The sequence below is a fragment of the Abramis brama genome, assembly GCF_963993115.1.
Source record: "Abramis brama genome assembly, chromosome: 5".
Lineage (NCBI taxonomy): Eukaryota > Metazoa > Chordata > Actinopteri > Cypriniformes > Leuciscidae > Abramis > Abramis brama.
Window position 1 is genome coordinate 27,046,561 of NC_139967.1, and position 16,234 is coordinate 27,062,794.

The 16,234-nt window shown below is 37.1% G+C and overlaps 1 protein-coding gene across 1 annotated transcript in view; it reads right to left on the minus strand.

The window, feature by feature from the left end:
- ncor1 (nuclear receptor corepressor 1) overlaps positions 1–16,234 on the minus strand; it is a 115,321-nt gene that overhangs the window by 62,203 nt on the left and 36,884 nt on the right. Inside the window, exons 11-14 of the mRNA XM_084113421.1 lie at positions 16,056–16,146; positions 14,546–14,724; positions 14,413–14,467; positions 14,075–14,179 (exon numbers count right to left, since the gene is read on the minus strand). Of these exons, the coding sequence (XP_083969547.1) occupies positions 14,075–14,179; positions 14,413–14,467; positions 14,546–14,724; positions 16,056–16,146 (430 nt within the window). The remainder of the gene's footprint in view (positions 1–14,074; positions 14,180–14,412; positions 14,468–14,545; positions 14,725–16,055; positions 16,147–16,234) is intronic.

Consider the following 16,234-nt stretch of genomic DNA (forward strand, 5'->3'; position numbering starts at 1 on the left):
ACATGACTGGAACTTTCAGGAACTAATTTTCAAAGAATGCCAGACATAAATGTGTCAAGTATACAATGATGTTAACATATGTGATGAACAACAGGATGTAGATGTCACAAAGAAAAAGAAAGCAGCAAGGAGAGATGGAAAAAATATGAACAGAAGAAGCAGATGATCAAGAGGGAGAAAAGCTAAACAGAGTAAGGGCCGGCTAATCAGAACCAAGACCTGTAGGTGGTGCTCAGATGAACAAAGTCTGAGGAATCACGCATCCACACATACAAAACACAATGACCCCAATGTTTTATGTTGTAAGTGTAAAGGGAGAGAGTTTAAAGAGCGTCTTTCTCATAATGGCAGAATGCAGGAGTAAAATACCATTCCTCCCCCTGTTTCCATGAAAGCACATGGCCCAATGTTCATGAACATCTATAAACATATGCCACAGATCAGATTTTTCCCTTTGCATCTACTGTTATACATATGTAAGACTGGAAAAACTGGAAGAGAGGGCAACTCTCTGAGAGAACAAAGGAAATTAACATTTGAACTCACTCGTGCACCATTCGAGACGCAAATCTCACCTTAGAATCATCCTAATCTACATCTCTTTCCCTCTTCCCCCATTCTTCTCTCTCATGCTGAGATCACCAAAATTCACCCCATTCAAGAATCTATTTGGTTTAATGTGAATAATCATGTTTGGTATCATTTGAAATGTCTCCGTGCGACTGGTACAAAGGTCTCATTCCCATAGAAGTAAACCAAAAGGTAAAAAGGTATTTAAGAGTTTAGAGATAACTGGCACACAGAGGAGGGTGTGTCTTCCAGGCAAATGGCATCCTGCTTCCAAAAGGTGTAAATTCTGAATGCAAATTCCCATTGTTAGCAAATGTTTCCATGTGAAAGAAGTTTCTGTCTTGGTCTTGGTATATAATGAATTGCAGCAAGAGGCTTGGGGCGATTTGTAACTCAAATTAGACCGTGATGCTGAGTGTATGCAAAACACTTTGCATCATGTATTTTATAATGTCAGGTTTGCATCTTTATTCTCTCTTTATTCCAGAGCATTTGATGTTTTGTATTTATTATCTTTGAACTGATTATGAAATTGGCATGATACATTTACCTGACATAATAAATTGTTAGATTTGATTTTATTCCGACTGACTCTAAAATTGTTTTCCCAAGTAGATTAAATGGATTCGTATGTTACCGCAAGTTTTGCGTCAGATTAGTGATGACTAATATTTGGCACTGATTCAAGTGTACTTGGTTTGCAAAGACAAGAAGTGAATCTCTGTTTAGGGCAGCAAAAGTGCTGCTTGACCAACCTAAATCTGGGTGTGTCTTACCTGTTTTCATTTAATGTTACTTTAGATAAGTGTACGTGGAAAAATCACGGCATGGCCAATCCAAAGCTATTATAAAAGTAGTAAATGACTTATCTGTAGTAGTGGCCATACCTCTACTGAAGTTAACGTTACGTTAAATTCAAGTGTATGCAATTCCATGGGGACTATTACCAAAGTATCTTTGATTGTGTAAGCGTGAATGCGACCAATCTCAGGTATATAGCCATTACCTCTGTTTGGTGACCAAAACTGATGAGCTTGTGAACGTGAGACTCGCATTTAAACAGAAGACGTGAGGACCTCTGAGCGATATAGTTTCCTAATCTGAATGAGTAAAATATACTTAGAGTTAAAAAGAATAATCAAACATTCACTCACATTTGAGCTTCGAAGCTTCGGTAGTAATGAACATCGAATATTCTAAGCTTCGGAGAGAGGGGGCTGAACATATTCTTCTCTCTAATAAAGGCAGTATTCTCTATGTGTCTGTATGTCCGTTTGCATTTTGATTATTTCGAGAACCGTTCATCCAATCGACTTCACAAGGGAGTGCAGTGTCGCATTTGGTGCAATATAGATAGACACGCGAGACGCGACACGTTCAGAATTAATAAACTTTTAATAAACTACAGAACAACGCGAGCGGGAAGCGGCGCACCTCACACGGGCAGGGCTTATCCTAACGGACACTGCACTAGTGATATTAAACACATCTTCCCCATGAACAACAAGTAAATACACTTGCACGTAACACACACACAGGTCTGTTAACTTAAGCAATACTTTTAATAAGGTAGTCTAATATTTTTCTGACTTACAAATTACTGACACAGTAAAGGGTAGATTTAAATAAAGGAAAACGAAATTTAAATAAAGAAAAAAACAAAATATAAATAAAGAAAAAAGCGAAATTTAAATAAAGAAAAACGAAATTGAGTTAAATTAAAAACGAGATTAATTTAGATTGATAATAAAGGGTAAAAAGCTTAATACATTTTGTATCTATTATTCTATATTCCACAATGTCAAAGCAACGCAGCTTAACCCAAAATACAAGCTCAGGCATGCACTTCTGTCCATACAAACTCTGCTGTTCTGCGCTCTAGCCAGAGAATACTCCCTGCAGGAACACTTTAGTAGGCCAAGAAGAAGCAAATATATTTATTTATTAAGTATATCGAGGTTGGGTTCCTTCAACTGTCCATCCTATTAAAAATGGCTAGGCTATATAAGAAAATTGTAAAAAAGAGTATCGTATTTCGTCAGATTTTATAGTGTTGAACATATTCAAGTGCGAATGAGAACCGTTTCGAGGGGGATGCCAGGTGTGCAAAAAAACCCCACAACAACAACAAAAAAACAAAAACAATATTTGAATGTCAAATTTTTAAATCGAATACCAACCCACCGAACGAATATTCGGGTCCAGCCCTAATTAAAACCTTTTTCATTTATGGAGTCAGATGAAATAACGAGGTAATATATATGAGAAAATGTATTTCATTTAATCTTGTTGTGTTGCGTAAAAGGAAAGACAGTAACGTGCAGAGACCTTCACCCGTCTTAGCGGAAACCCCCATTTGGACCGATAAACGGGCTTACACATATGATCAGGACTTGAAGTGGAGGGGAGTGCCGGTTCGCAAGAAAAAGCAGGGGTACACTAAAAATTCAAATTTATAAGTGTCGGTACTGCGTACTGTTGCGTACCAGCCCACTTTGAGCACTGCATGACAATACATGCAGGTTACTGACATTGAAAAGTTTAGGGTCGGTAAGATTTTTAATGTTTATTTATTAAGCCTTATGTTCATGGCTGCATTTTTTTGAATCAATAATACAGTAAAAACAGTAGTATTGTAAAATATTATTACAATTTAAATAAACTTTTTATATAATTTTAAAATATAATTATAATTTTAATTTATTTTAAAATGTAATTTATTCCTGTGATGGCAAAGCTGAATTTTCAGCATCATTACTGATTCACATGAACCTTCAGATATCATTCTAATATGCTGATTTGCTGTTCAAGAACCATTTCTTATTATTATCAATGTAAACATGTTGTTCTGCTTAATATTCTAATGGAAACAGTAATATATTTATTACAGGATTAATTGATGAACAGAAAGCATTTATTTAAAAGCACTGATTCTTTAAAAAATATTAATAACTTAGTCTCATCACATAACATTTAACATAAAGTCTATCAATGAACTTGAGTCGTATGGATCCAGCAGGAGCAGTGCGCATTATACATCATCAATAAAGTAAAAAAAAAAGTACAGCAGAACATTTGGAGGGCAGAGTCATTGCAGAAACAGAGATTTTAAGCTTATTTAATATTTAGAGAAAGTAAATCTAATTTAATGAGAATGTTTTAAGAGATTAAACAGAAGTGAAACAATCTAAGCTTTACAAGAGATCAAAATTGAGCAGTATTAGTCAATTAGATTTGGAATTTGAGTTTACTTGGCAGCCTTCCAAACATGGAACTAGTTATTAAGGTTATCGTCATGTGCAAAGCAGGTGACGTTATGGTATTTGTAAACAGGGAGCCGCGTCAGTTTACACGGATTACAAATGTAGGTAACGTATAAATAAACTCCAAATATAAAAAAGCAAAATGATCAAACCAACTAAATATTTAAGTCTCTAATGTGAACATAGCCACTGTTTAGTGCAGCGTTACATGTGTAGGCCAGCGGTCAGGCAATATTAAAGACCCCTTGTGATGAAAATCAAGTTTTTAATGTTGTTTATATGAATATGTATATTTGTTTGTATTTGTATTGTATTTTCTCCTTAAAACTGCAGTGAACCAAAGACGGTCTCATAAACGTGGTTTGAAATCGCTGGCATTTCTTTCGTCACAAACTACCTTGTAACCAATCATGTCAACGTGCGGCCAAGTGGGCTTTAGATTATCATTAACTGTGAAGCAGGGAAGTCTCAAGTGAAGCCAGTTTATCCCGGTATATTTTTCTGTTGATATGAAAAAAATTGCGTACCTTTAGCAATATAGCAGGTGAATTATGTATGATGAAAATATCACGATGTTATGAGGAAATATATGCCTTTCTCCACTGATGCTCAAAGTAGTTCAAAGCATTTCTAAGGATGCTGATTTTTAGAAGGCAGCTGTTCGACTCTGATGGCGAATGGGAACATGGTTTGTTTAACATTAGCAACACATAACAATAACGTAGTCAAGCAAAAAGCTAATCATATTAATTACCATTACCGATGTTCTAAAGAGCGATACCATTCAGGGCTCGACAATAAGGACTGCCCGATGGCCTGGGGCCAGCGTGAAAGACACTCGGGCCAGTTGACAGAAGTGTCACTTGTCTGATCGGGCCACTGCTGCATCTTCACGGAAGTTGATCATTTGCGTGTTTTTAAGCCTTGCCTATTTAAATATTCAAGCATGGCTGTCAGATTGGTACTCACACAATGCGTGTTTTGTGTACGCAGCAAGACACATCCAGAGAGCCGCGTCTCAGCTTAAACAGTTATATGTGTTGTGTTGTTTATGTTTGCGGCAGTCGTCCATTAGGGGCTTCCGCCTTTACTTTCGTTTTGTGTTTGTTTTTATTATTAAAGTGTTTAAATGTTCGCTGGTTCCCGCCTCCTTTCCATAGCAACATACCTCGCTACAAACTACACGTTTACCGTTCGTTTAAAGCGACTTTCCCCGTCAGATACTCTGACAGATACATGTGCTGACAGATAGATACTTGCGCTGCTGTGTAATGTGTTTGAGGTGTTGTGCTTTCCACAGTGCATAACCTACATTTCACAGGTATATTCTTCATCTGTAAAATGTTAGAAACTAAATAATGTAGAATTTGATAATTGAGAATTTTAAACCTACATGTAAGTGTATTTTTTTATGATAGCAGTAACTGTAAAATGACTATTGTAATGGGGTAGACCTAATAAAATGTAGGTTAATTAGTCTGTGCTTTTGTATTTATTCAAATTTTTAGTTTAGTGAATTGAAAAATAAAATCATTATTTTTGTTTTTAGATTGTAATGTTACAATGTTAGAATGTGATGTGATTTTAATCCATTTTTGCACATAATATTCTATTTGTAATTTGTTCTTATTTTAATACTGACTGTATTTAACAATATTTAAAATGTATAAGTTAGGCTAGTAGTTTTTGGTGTCATAACCTTATTTATTAATTTAAAATTTATTATTTATTATGGATCAAAAACAACTAAAACAATAACTAAGCCTATTTTATTTTATTTCATTTATTTATTACTTTTTTATGTTGGGGCCATTGTGCAGCGTTTACTACAGTAAAGTTGGCAGAGTGGATCTCTGAGCTCGTGTGAGTAAGTGGGGTCAGGGCTAATTTGCATATTCATGATTCCACGTATACTAAATGAAGCAAGGGTGTAGTGTTACATTCAAGCTATTTTAAATATGTAATTTTCAAAGATCAAGGATGAGCTTTAAGGGATAAAATTATTGACTACAGGAGGACTTTAAGTGGAGATGTAAGTGCGAGTATACAAGGTCTCCTTTAGATTAACATTGACTAAGTGTAGGGCTGCAGTCAGTAGAGAAGGTAGAAGGTTTTTCCTTTGGTTTGCAGTGTGCTAATGGCCCAAGGTTCTTTATCATGGTTGCTGGCATGGACAGAGGGACCGGAGCCCCTCCTCCTCCTCGGTCTGTTCCACGAAAGAGAAGCAAAGCACTGGAACAAGCAGAGCTCAGCCAACACAAACAAGCTGTGCAGCTGCCAGATGGGACCAAAAAAATGTCAGAACCTCTGCCACAGAGACAGGGAGAACAAATAAGGGGGGAGAAGGGAAACGGCGATAATTCAGGTCAAAACAAAAATAACAGAGAAAGGGTCCAATACATGAAAGACATATAGCAAGCACAAAGCAGACAGAGGATCAATCATTCATTCTCTAGGTTGAAGGGCAAGAGGAGGAAGTGCTTGTTTCTATGCTCTCTTCGACTTGTAGTACATCGACAAACTGACACATGGTTGACAATAAAAGCCCATTTCTGCCATTCAGAGCTCAGTTCACACTGACTTTACATTACATCTAAAGACACTCTACATGGAAATCTCACAAAGCCTTGATTACACCCAATTCTGTTGTTGTTTTTTGACAGCTTATATAGGAATGGTGGTTTATTTCATTATAAACCAATTATTATTTCACCAACCTCTGAGCACTTCAGGTTTGAAACACGACAATACAACTGCTTGGATATAACAGATATGCTGGTGTCTATAACACAGCGTTATTAACATTACCAAAAAACTTAATTGAAATTGAAACTAAAATATAAATATTACATGAAAACATTAAATGAAAATTATAAATGGTGTTTTAGCAACTAACTGATTTTTTTTTTATTTGAAGTACTAAAATTACTAAAACTACTGAAAAACTACTAAAAACAAAACTACTAAAAACAATAAAAACAACAAAAACACTAAACTAAAATGAAAACTGAAAATAGAAAAATAAAAACTAATTCAAAATATAAATACATACTATAACAGTATATGTATAATACTAAAATAACTGCTATAGAGAAGCTTCTGTTCATGTCCTACTTTAATATTCAAGCCCTGATATAAAGTTAATGTGCTGACTATGATCGTGGGAATGAACCGGTTCAGAGAGTTACTTTGACCCTGAAGCAAAACTGCAATAGCTCTTTAAAGCTATTAATTAATACCCATGTTTTACTGAATGTTGGTAAAACTAAACAATAGCAACTCACAATCAAAAATTTTGTTTGGAACACATTTACAACTACAATCTCCAAGCATGCCACAAGTTGTCACACAACAGGGTCACTGCATTCTGACATCATTTTTATTCAAAATGGTTTTTGATGTAGCCTAATGCAACTTTAGTGTCTAAGAGCTCTGAGATAAACTTACTGGCGTTTCAGCCTTTTAGTGTAGTGGAAAGATTATTTAATAAACTTATAAAATGCCTCTATGCATTTTCAGGTAATATACAGGTTGTCAGAGAAATGTAGTAATATTCTGAGATGTACTGACAAAAAAACAAAAAAAACAGACTGTCCGGCTGATGGAGGTTGGGGGTGGGGATGTGATAAACAGTATTTTTATTTTCAAACAAACTTCTCGTGGGCTGACTAGTTGACAAATCGGTCTTAAAAATTGTCATGAAACCGAAGTTTTCTTCCATATTGTGACATATCTGAGTGAAATGGCTTCTCGAACAAGAAAAATAAAATAAAAATGTAGGGCAGGAATTGATTTTGCCCATCAGGAAATTATTGGATTGTTGTGACCTCTTGTTGACAGATTGCCCCGCCCCCACGCCAAAAAACACGTCATCATACAGGACAAAAGATATTGTTGCAAAAGGTAGGGAAAGATTTTTTTTAATTAAAGATTACAATGGGCAAACTAATATTTTTTTTTTGATAAATCATTTATAATAAATAATGCAATATTCCATTAAAAAATAAGATTAGTCAATTTAAATGGTGGCTTTAATGAAGAGTGTGTTTAGGGTTCATTAGAAACATTTTCACAAGACACATTCTTGTGTTGAAAAACAGCTGGAGCACAATGGAAAAGAACAGAACGCAGGATGTCCTGGATGTGTAGAAACATGCACCATGGTTTTTATAATCAGTTACTAAGAACACTTGCACATTTACCAATGACGGTTGCAAGATCGAAACATTTTAATAAATATTCATTGTTTTTACAAACTACGTTAATAGACAGGATTTTTTTTTCTTTTCAAGGAGGATATTGATATATTTTCTATGACATCAATATTTGGGTCTCAGAGGGTTATGTGCATCGAGGGAGAGGAAGCAAGAATTAAACATTAATCTACTGTCAATATTCTAATATGTTACCTTATCTTTTATTGGAAACCTCAGCTTTACAGTCAACCTTTGGACACACTTTATTCTGTAACAGAGGTGAAGCAGCGGTTCACACAAACTACAAATAAGTACTGCTCCATTTGCTGCAGATCACAAAACTTCAAACTATTTTTAAGTTTAATTATTTTGAAGTTTTTCAATCCCCCCCCCCCCAAAAAAAACTAAATTCAATGACAAATGCAAGGAGTGGAATAGTTACTCAGTGGCTGATCATCACTCTGAATTAATGTGTCGTGAAAGATGCAACTGTAGCACATGGAGAGCTCAGTAAAAATAGTATCATTGTTTTCAAAGTCAAACGAACAAACAGGAAAGACGATAAGCTACTGCAAAAACTCAAATAAACCAACCAAGAAAAGGAGGGAGAGAAGACTAGGCCAAGAAAAACAGCATAACATGGACGACAAAACGGAGCTTCAACAATCCTAAATTTGAGAGATATATATATATATATATTTTTATTTTTATTTTTTTATTATTATTTATTTATTTATTTATTTTTAAATCTATGGCTTAGTTATGTCTTTAGTAGATGCATGAAAAATTAGGGTAAAATGTATAAGCAGCACACCTCCTGTCCTGTAGATGTCACCAAGGCAATAGCATATATCCAAGCTAATCACCACCGCACACAGCTTTTATACATGCAATGTGCAGATAAATGAAATAATATACTAAACATAAAAACAATAATAAAATGATTAACACAAAATAAACAAATGTCCTTTTACATATAATAAATAAATAAAAATTATGACTTCAACCACAGCTTAACCATTAAGCAAAAGTACAGAGCCCTGCAATCTCCACAAACAATCACAACAGCATCCAAAACCACACAAAAACTACTCCACAAACAGCAATTTCCTTCACTAATTCATAAGATACCTTCATCTACGTTTATCTGCTCCTCATGAATGTCCTTTTCATCCCATTATATATCCCAGAATGCTGTGCAGCCAAGGCCAGAGTTAGTGACAGGAACAGGCTGAGCAGGAGAGCGCGCCTCGGGCAGTCTGACAGCGGCGTTGCGCTGGATCAGATCCTCAGCTGCGGGACCCGGCTCGGTAGATCAATGGCGCATATTCCGAGAAAGCATGCCACGGGGTTGTTTGAGCCTGCTAAAGAAGCAGTGGCATCTCCAACTTACGTACACACAAAAATATGTGCGAGCGCTAGCTAATCTGGGTGCTAGGGTCAGCCCAGGTAATCCCCGCGGGGTGGAGGGGAGAAGAGACTGACCGATCTTAACCCAGCCCCGTCAGGATTTTGATTGGCACAGCAAGCTGCTCCACAACTTTCTCACTGGTGTCAGAGCAAACGGCACATACCACTGCGCAGCTCAGGAGGGGTGTCTCGCATACACACACATTCTCCAACCCTCCCTCTTTCTCCGAAAAAAACTCTGGAGGGACGGCAGAACACACGGGCTGCCAGTTTAATGAAGAGAAAAAGAAACAAAAGTTTGTTCTTCCCGCTTATGCATATTCTTTTGGCTTATTCTCTCCCTCTTTTTCTCTAAAACATTCTCAGGGGACTCTAGGAACAGAAAGCTTGGGCAGAAGTTTGTTTGGAACAGCATTCAGAACTCCACGTAAGCTGAACTCGACTGACAAACACTTTTATGGGTCTCTAAGGGTCACAGACTCCACCCACACACAGACAAGCTCAGTTACCAGACTCTACTCCACCCCACCCCCCAACAAACACACACACAACCCACTTTAAAGATAAGATAAAAAATGAACCTGCTTGTTCTCTCTTTTTAATCAGAATGTAAACGTAACAATCACAACAGGTGGTAGAGGAAACTACAACTGTGCTGTATATACCCACGCAGCTAAAGAGACACCAGGAAACACTTACGGCTACATATGCAAACGAAAAAGGCTGCGCATATGCCTGCTCACTGAAAGCACCTGGGGCTACTGATGGCTGAAGAGTCAGGCAGTGAGTGAGTGTATGTGTGTGCGTGTGTGTGTAAAGATCAGATCATCTCCTCATTACTGCAGCTCAACTCCTGACTCAAAGACACATGCTTTCAATGACCCGCAGCCTCAGCTTGTGATCAGCATGATAGCAGTGTTCACAGAAGTCCTGTTACACACACTCTTATCCAGCACTGTTTATCCAGTGCTGTTTAGATAGGCTGAAATATAGCTGTAATTAATGCTGATTCCGTACAGCAGCTGCTCACACACACATGCGACAGAGGGCTAACCGAGAGTTAGATGGGCCGTGTGGAAGTTAATCTCATATGTACGATAGTATTCAAGATATATCACTTGTACTTCAAGCAGAGGCTGGATTAACTTAGCATTTACCAAACGTTAAAGGTAGGGTAGGCAATTTCTTTTTATAAACACTTTTTGTAATACTGGTTGAAACTCTCTTCACATCCTGATAGCAAATCAATAATAGAAGAGGTCTAAATATTAAAACATGTACATGTATCTTCTTTGGAAGTCTCAGGACCAAAAAATGTTCAGCCATGTTCACTTCCAATCATGCAGCCAGGTGGTACAACTAGAGCTCTGTAAGTTGTTTACATTCATTATTATTGTAATGTTATGTGCTTTGAGACATAAGGTGCCGCTTTGTGCAGTCATGTGTTTTGAAGGAGGCGTGGCTTTGGAGATGCTCTGAAGGGAGGGTGGGATCTCATGCTTTCAAAGATAGCTTGATATTGCTAGCCTCTCCGAAATTGCCTACCCTACCTTTACAAATATGCTATTATTTTTATAATATGCTTTGTTATAAAAATATATGGCATTTGGTCTATTGAGCATCTTTAATATTGTCTTACGGTCAAGGATCAGGTATTACAAGTAAAGAAAAAGAAAGAAAAGAAAGTTTAAAAGCACCCCCATGTAAACAGACCAGGAGAGAGACGCGAGTAAGGATTTGGGGGAAGAATCATTTTTGAGATATTGTTCATTAAATCAGATGACCAGATTGCAATACCAGAATACCAATGTCTCTACTCCGTAGTATTTCACACTGTGAAAGCAGAATACTAAGAATACCACGAACCCCTAACATAGTAGTTAGTAAGACTCCATTGTGATATCAATGTCACCCTAAAATATCAGACATTACAATTTTTCACTGAGCAAAAAAATTATAACTTGAAGGGTTTTTTTTTTTGGTCGAACCACATGTTGTCATACCCAGATAAATAAATATAACTTTTCAGTTTCACAATCTATCATTCTTTAAGCTATCATTCATAGTTCCCAACCTGTTTGACCTACTTTCTTCTGTGGAACTTTTAAGGAGATATTTTGAAGAATGTTTTGGTGATCATTGACCTTCACAGTATGGACAAAAAAAATAATTCTCCTTTTATATTCCACACAAGAAAGGACGTCACAGGTTGAAAGCAACATACAGGTGACTAAATTACAGAATTTTCATTTTTAGATTAACTGTCCCTTTAACTTCCATTGAAGTATTTGTTTCATCAAGTCCAGGTCATTATATGCCTAAATTCAAGTTCAAAGTAGGTTGTTCAAGTTCAAAGTAATTGTTCATTTTAATGATTGGAAATGTCAATATTGAATTTATCAAGATGAAATCTACATAAAATGGAATGGCATACATTATTAACCATGCACCAAAAAATTATCCATCTCTTGCAGTTGTCTTTCTCTTTCAAAATCACATTGAATGTGATGAAACAGGCCAAATATGCAGAACCAAATGTAAAACAGGTAAAATGCCCAATTATGACTTTGGTTACAAAGTTAAAATAATATTGCATTAACAACCCATTTAATTTCCACAATATAGATAGTCCCTTCCCCACAAACACAAACATTTTGACTGGGACATGGAGGGGAGGCTGAAGGTCAAGGTCTTCCTCGAAAGCATTGTGACACGGTTTCTTTTATTACATTAGACTTAATCGTATTTAAATGACTTGATTAACTGTTGGCAAGATTTTAAGATCTGTTAATTTTACTTGCAACAGTAGCTTAACAACGCCTAAATGGTAAATTTGATTAACCAATTGCCTGTGCTGCCTAGGTGACGTCAGGAGAAACCGAATTTTCTTTCAGAGGAACAACAACTGATTTTGATGAAAGATTATGATTAGGATATTTTTCAAACCTGAACTGATGAATCAAATACAACAAGACCTTGAACACAGATTAAGAAAGTAAATGGCACAAGTTTCAATTTCATGTTTGCTTGAAACAATTTGTCCATGTCACAATGAGATAACCTGGTTTGGATGCCATGGGCAGATTTCACCTTCCTGAAACACGTTTTTTGAGTATATGCACGTGAAAGTGTGAAGCCGCAGCTACTGCACTCAAACAGCTTTAAAGTTGGAGTCTGAAACTCTCATGTTCTTCTCCTTTCCCTCTGTGGTCTCTGAGAGCAGCATGGAGCCTCTCGGCTGTGCCAAACAGATAAAACAGATTCCTGGAAAGCTGTGCAGCCCTCCATAAATCAGAGAGAGCAAGAGAGAGACTCTCAAAGCACAGATGCATTTTTGCCCTATAACCTGCGCGCGCGCACACACACGGTCCGAGTTCTTATAAGACAGCGTCAACAGCGTACAAAAACAACCACAAAACACACCCTCTCATAAAAAAGAAAACACACAACCTCACATTAAGCATGAATCAAACACACCCCTTCTCAAGAAAAAAAAACACACATTCAAAACAGAGCCATTTGAAAACACACACTGGCTTCCTCAGACTGAGATGCAGATGTTTTAAAAGTGCATACTGAACACTAGGGGGCTTCTTGTGTACTAAAAATGCATCTCAAAACAGTTCTTCTGCTTGTTTATGATCACAAGAATGAATGTAAATTCAAGTAATCCCCACGTAATAGCTTGCAACAATAGCTGAAAACAAACTTGAGGGGGCAAAAAAAAAATATTACCTACTAAAATGCTGTATTTCAGTGAATGCAATTGTGAAGTGAGCATCAGTAAAGCCTACTCATTCTTGATGACAAAACACTTGTCAATAACAGATTCATGTTTGTAATTGTTAGTATTGACAACATTGACACTTTACTTTGATACACTGGCTAATACACTACCGTTCAAAAGTTTGGGGCTGGTAAGATTTTTTTATCAAGGGTGCATTTGTATATTTTAAAAGTTATTTATTCCTGTGAAGGCAACACTGAATTTTCAGTGTCACATATGAGAGGAAATCATTCTAATATGCTGATTTGCTGCTCAAGAAACATTTCTTATTATTATCATCAATGTTGTGTTACTTAATATTATTGTAGATTCTGTGATACATTTATTCCATGATTCTTACTGACCCTAAACCTCTGAACAGCAGTGCATGTAAAAAAAATAATCAACAATATTTTTAATTACATAATGAATTATTAATAGGTATTCACTGAACACCACCACAAAACACTACACAAACAGTGCCCCGATTTCGGAGAGAATTTGATGCAAATGCAGTCATTTTGAGCCACAATAATCAATAAGCCTAGTAGGCTGCTCAAACACAAAGGCTATGTTCAGAGAAGCATACTACCACACTAATCTTACTATAGCTGCAGTATACAGTATGCATACTGTGCACATTATGCAAATGTTCTATATGACGAGAATACCTGTATTGCAAAATGTGCAACAGAGCATACTTTGTGAAATACAGCATCCCAATGCAAAGAGCTCAATTCCTGTCATCAGTGTGATGGATAAACCAGAAGGTACATGTGAGATGTGATTTTTAATGCAACATATCCATACATATCCATGTTCAGAGTGAGAGAAAAGTGCACAAGGAAAAAAAGTTTTTTTTTAAATACCTGATTCCTTCGATTCCTCCGATTTCCAAAATTTCGTCTGACAAGAGTTTTATAGTTCTGACTCTTCTTAGTCAAATAATAGTACAGCACACAATCAGACACACACTGCACACAGGGAGAGAGAAAATACAAATACAGCTGCATCACTTGGGCTAGTATTTGAAAAGAAGATACCATTAACGCAACAAAAAAAGCTGTCTGTAGGTGGGAAGGTGTGATCTGAGTCAGTAAAGCTGTTAAACAGTACTTCAGTTACAACATCCACTGGTGATCATCCAGTTCTGGGTGTGACAGCAATCCACCATACTAAACTGAATCACACAAAAAAGAAAACCCACCTTTCTCTCCAGATATGAAGCTATCAGCCCGAAGTTCTTTGGATGCTGCATAAACCTGCACCACAGAAGAGACAAAGTTGAGAAAATGAAGCACACACACTCACACATGCCAACATGAGCCACAGTTACTCACTTTTCCTTGAAGATTTCCTTCTCATGTTCGGTCCAGACATTCATGAACTGGCGGGATTTGTAGACTTTCATTGGGTCATCCATCAGACCGTTCATGTTGATAAACTTCACTCTCCGCTGTTCGGAATCGTACATCATAGGAGGAATGACTGACAACTGCCTCATCTGCTTCTCATTGTTCTGAGAGAGACAAAAAGGTGTTGAGATCCAGGATGGGTCTGCAGCACTTGTTTAAATTACTGTAGTCTCAGCCTCCGACGGCACACCCAAGGTCCATTTACTAATCGTCTGATGCACACTGCACACAAAACTTGTGACTTGCGAATAATCACAAGCTCCAATAAGACAAGCTCCAATCACATTATCCGATTGCAACATCTTTCAGAAGTAAGAAAGATTTTCATCAATTGTATACTCAACGTTGTTTTCTTAAATTTGTCTGTGAAATAAATAACCAGTACTTTTTTAGACCAATAGAAATTATGACCACAAGTAAACACACATTACTGCTAATTTCTTTGGTGCTTTCTGTACATTGGACCAACACCAAATGTTTGAATTGTTTGAATGAGTCTCTTTTAAATAAGCCCACCCTTAAAGCTAGGGTGTCGAAATGAACAATTACGACATTACGACTTGTAAAAAGCGCTCAGTCCTCATAGAGCTCGTGATTACATCTTGTAAACTTTACATTTTTCTGAGAGCTCTGACTTGTACCACCTGACTGCAGCAGATTCATTTTGGCATCAATACACAGTCAGAACAGCTCAGAGAAAAACGTCACTGTTTGCCATCTTGTAATTATGACACGGCGTGAACGCAGCAAAAGCTCGTTGTTTTGGTTCAGGAGGAACTGTGAAAGGTGGCTGCTGTTTGTTTGCAATGAGACTCTCTGAGACTCTAGCAATGTGTCTACAACTCTGCATAGCCTAATGGAACGTGCTGATAACGTGATGTCTGTGCGAGCAGGGTGCGTGTAGGTATGCATCAGGTTGACATGCAGGCAGGACATCCTATTATTGCATTCAGAACAATCTTTTGGTCCTGAGACTTCCACATAGATACATCTACTTTTTATATTTAGACCACTTTAATTATTGATTGCTATCAGGATGTGAAAAGACTTTCAACCACTTTCAATAACAAAAAATTAATGAAAAATATGGTCTACCCTAGCATTAAACAGTAGATAATACAAAACAAATTGTGGTTGGTCTCTGTCCTATTTAAGTTCCTCTGTTTCCTGTCTAAGTGGGAGGATCTTATCCAAAATAATGTGCAAGTGAACCAGATTTTATGCTGCATAGTCTGGTTGTGTGACAATTCAGTGGCTCACAGGAAATAATAAAGTCTGATGTGTGGGAAAAGGATGGGGTGTACGTTTACCTGCTACTCATCTGGGTGATGCTCTAAAACACTTTCTGAACTTGGGGTAAAGCCCCAGTCATCTTTTCCATATGGATCAGAGTTTATTTCAGGTTATACATAAGATAGTTAAACTAGTAGTTTACCTCCTGCTCCGAGAGGCCGTCAATGATCTCGGATATCTCGTGTTCACTTCTTGCGATGGTGGCAGACAGGCCTGTCCCCCTCTGGCCCACCCTAAAGACGGGCAGGATGAAGCATGGTGAGAGAAAGCATTTCTCTGTTCCTGGCTTTGTTTCTATACCATGTAAAGGCGCTTTCCCAA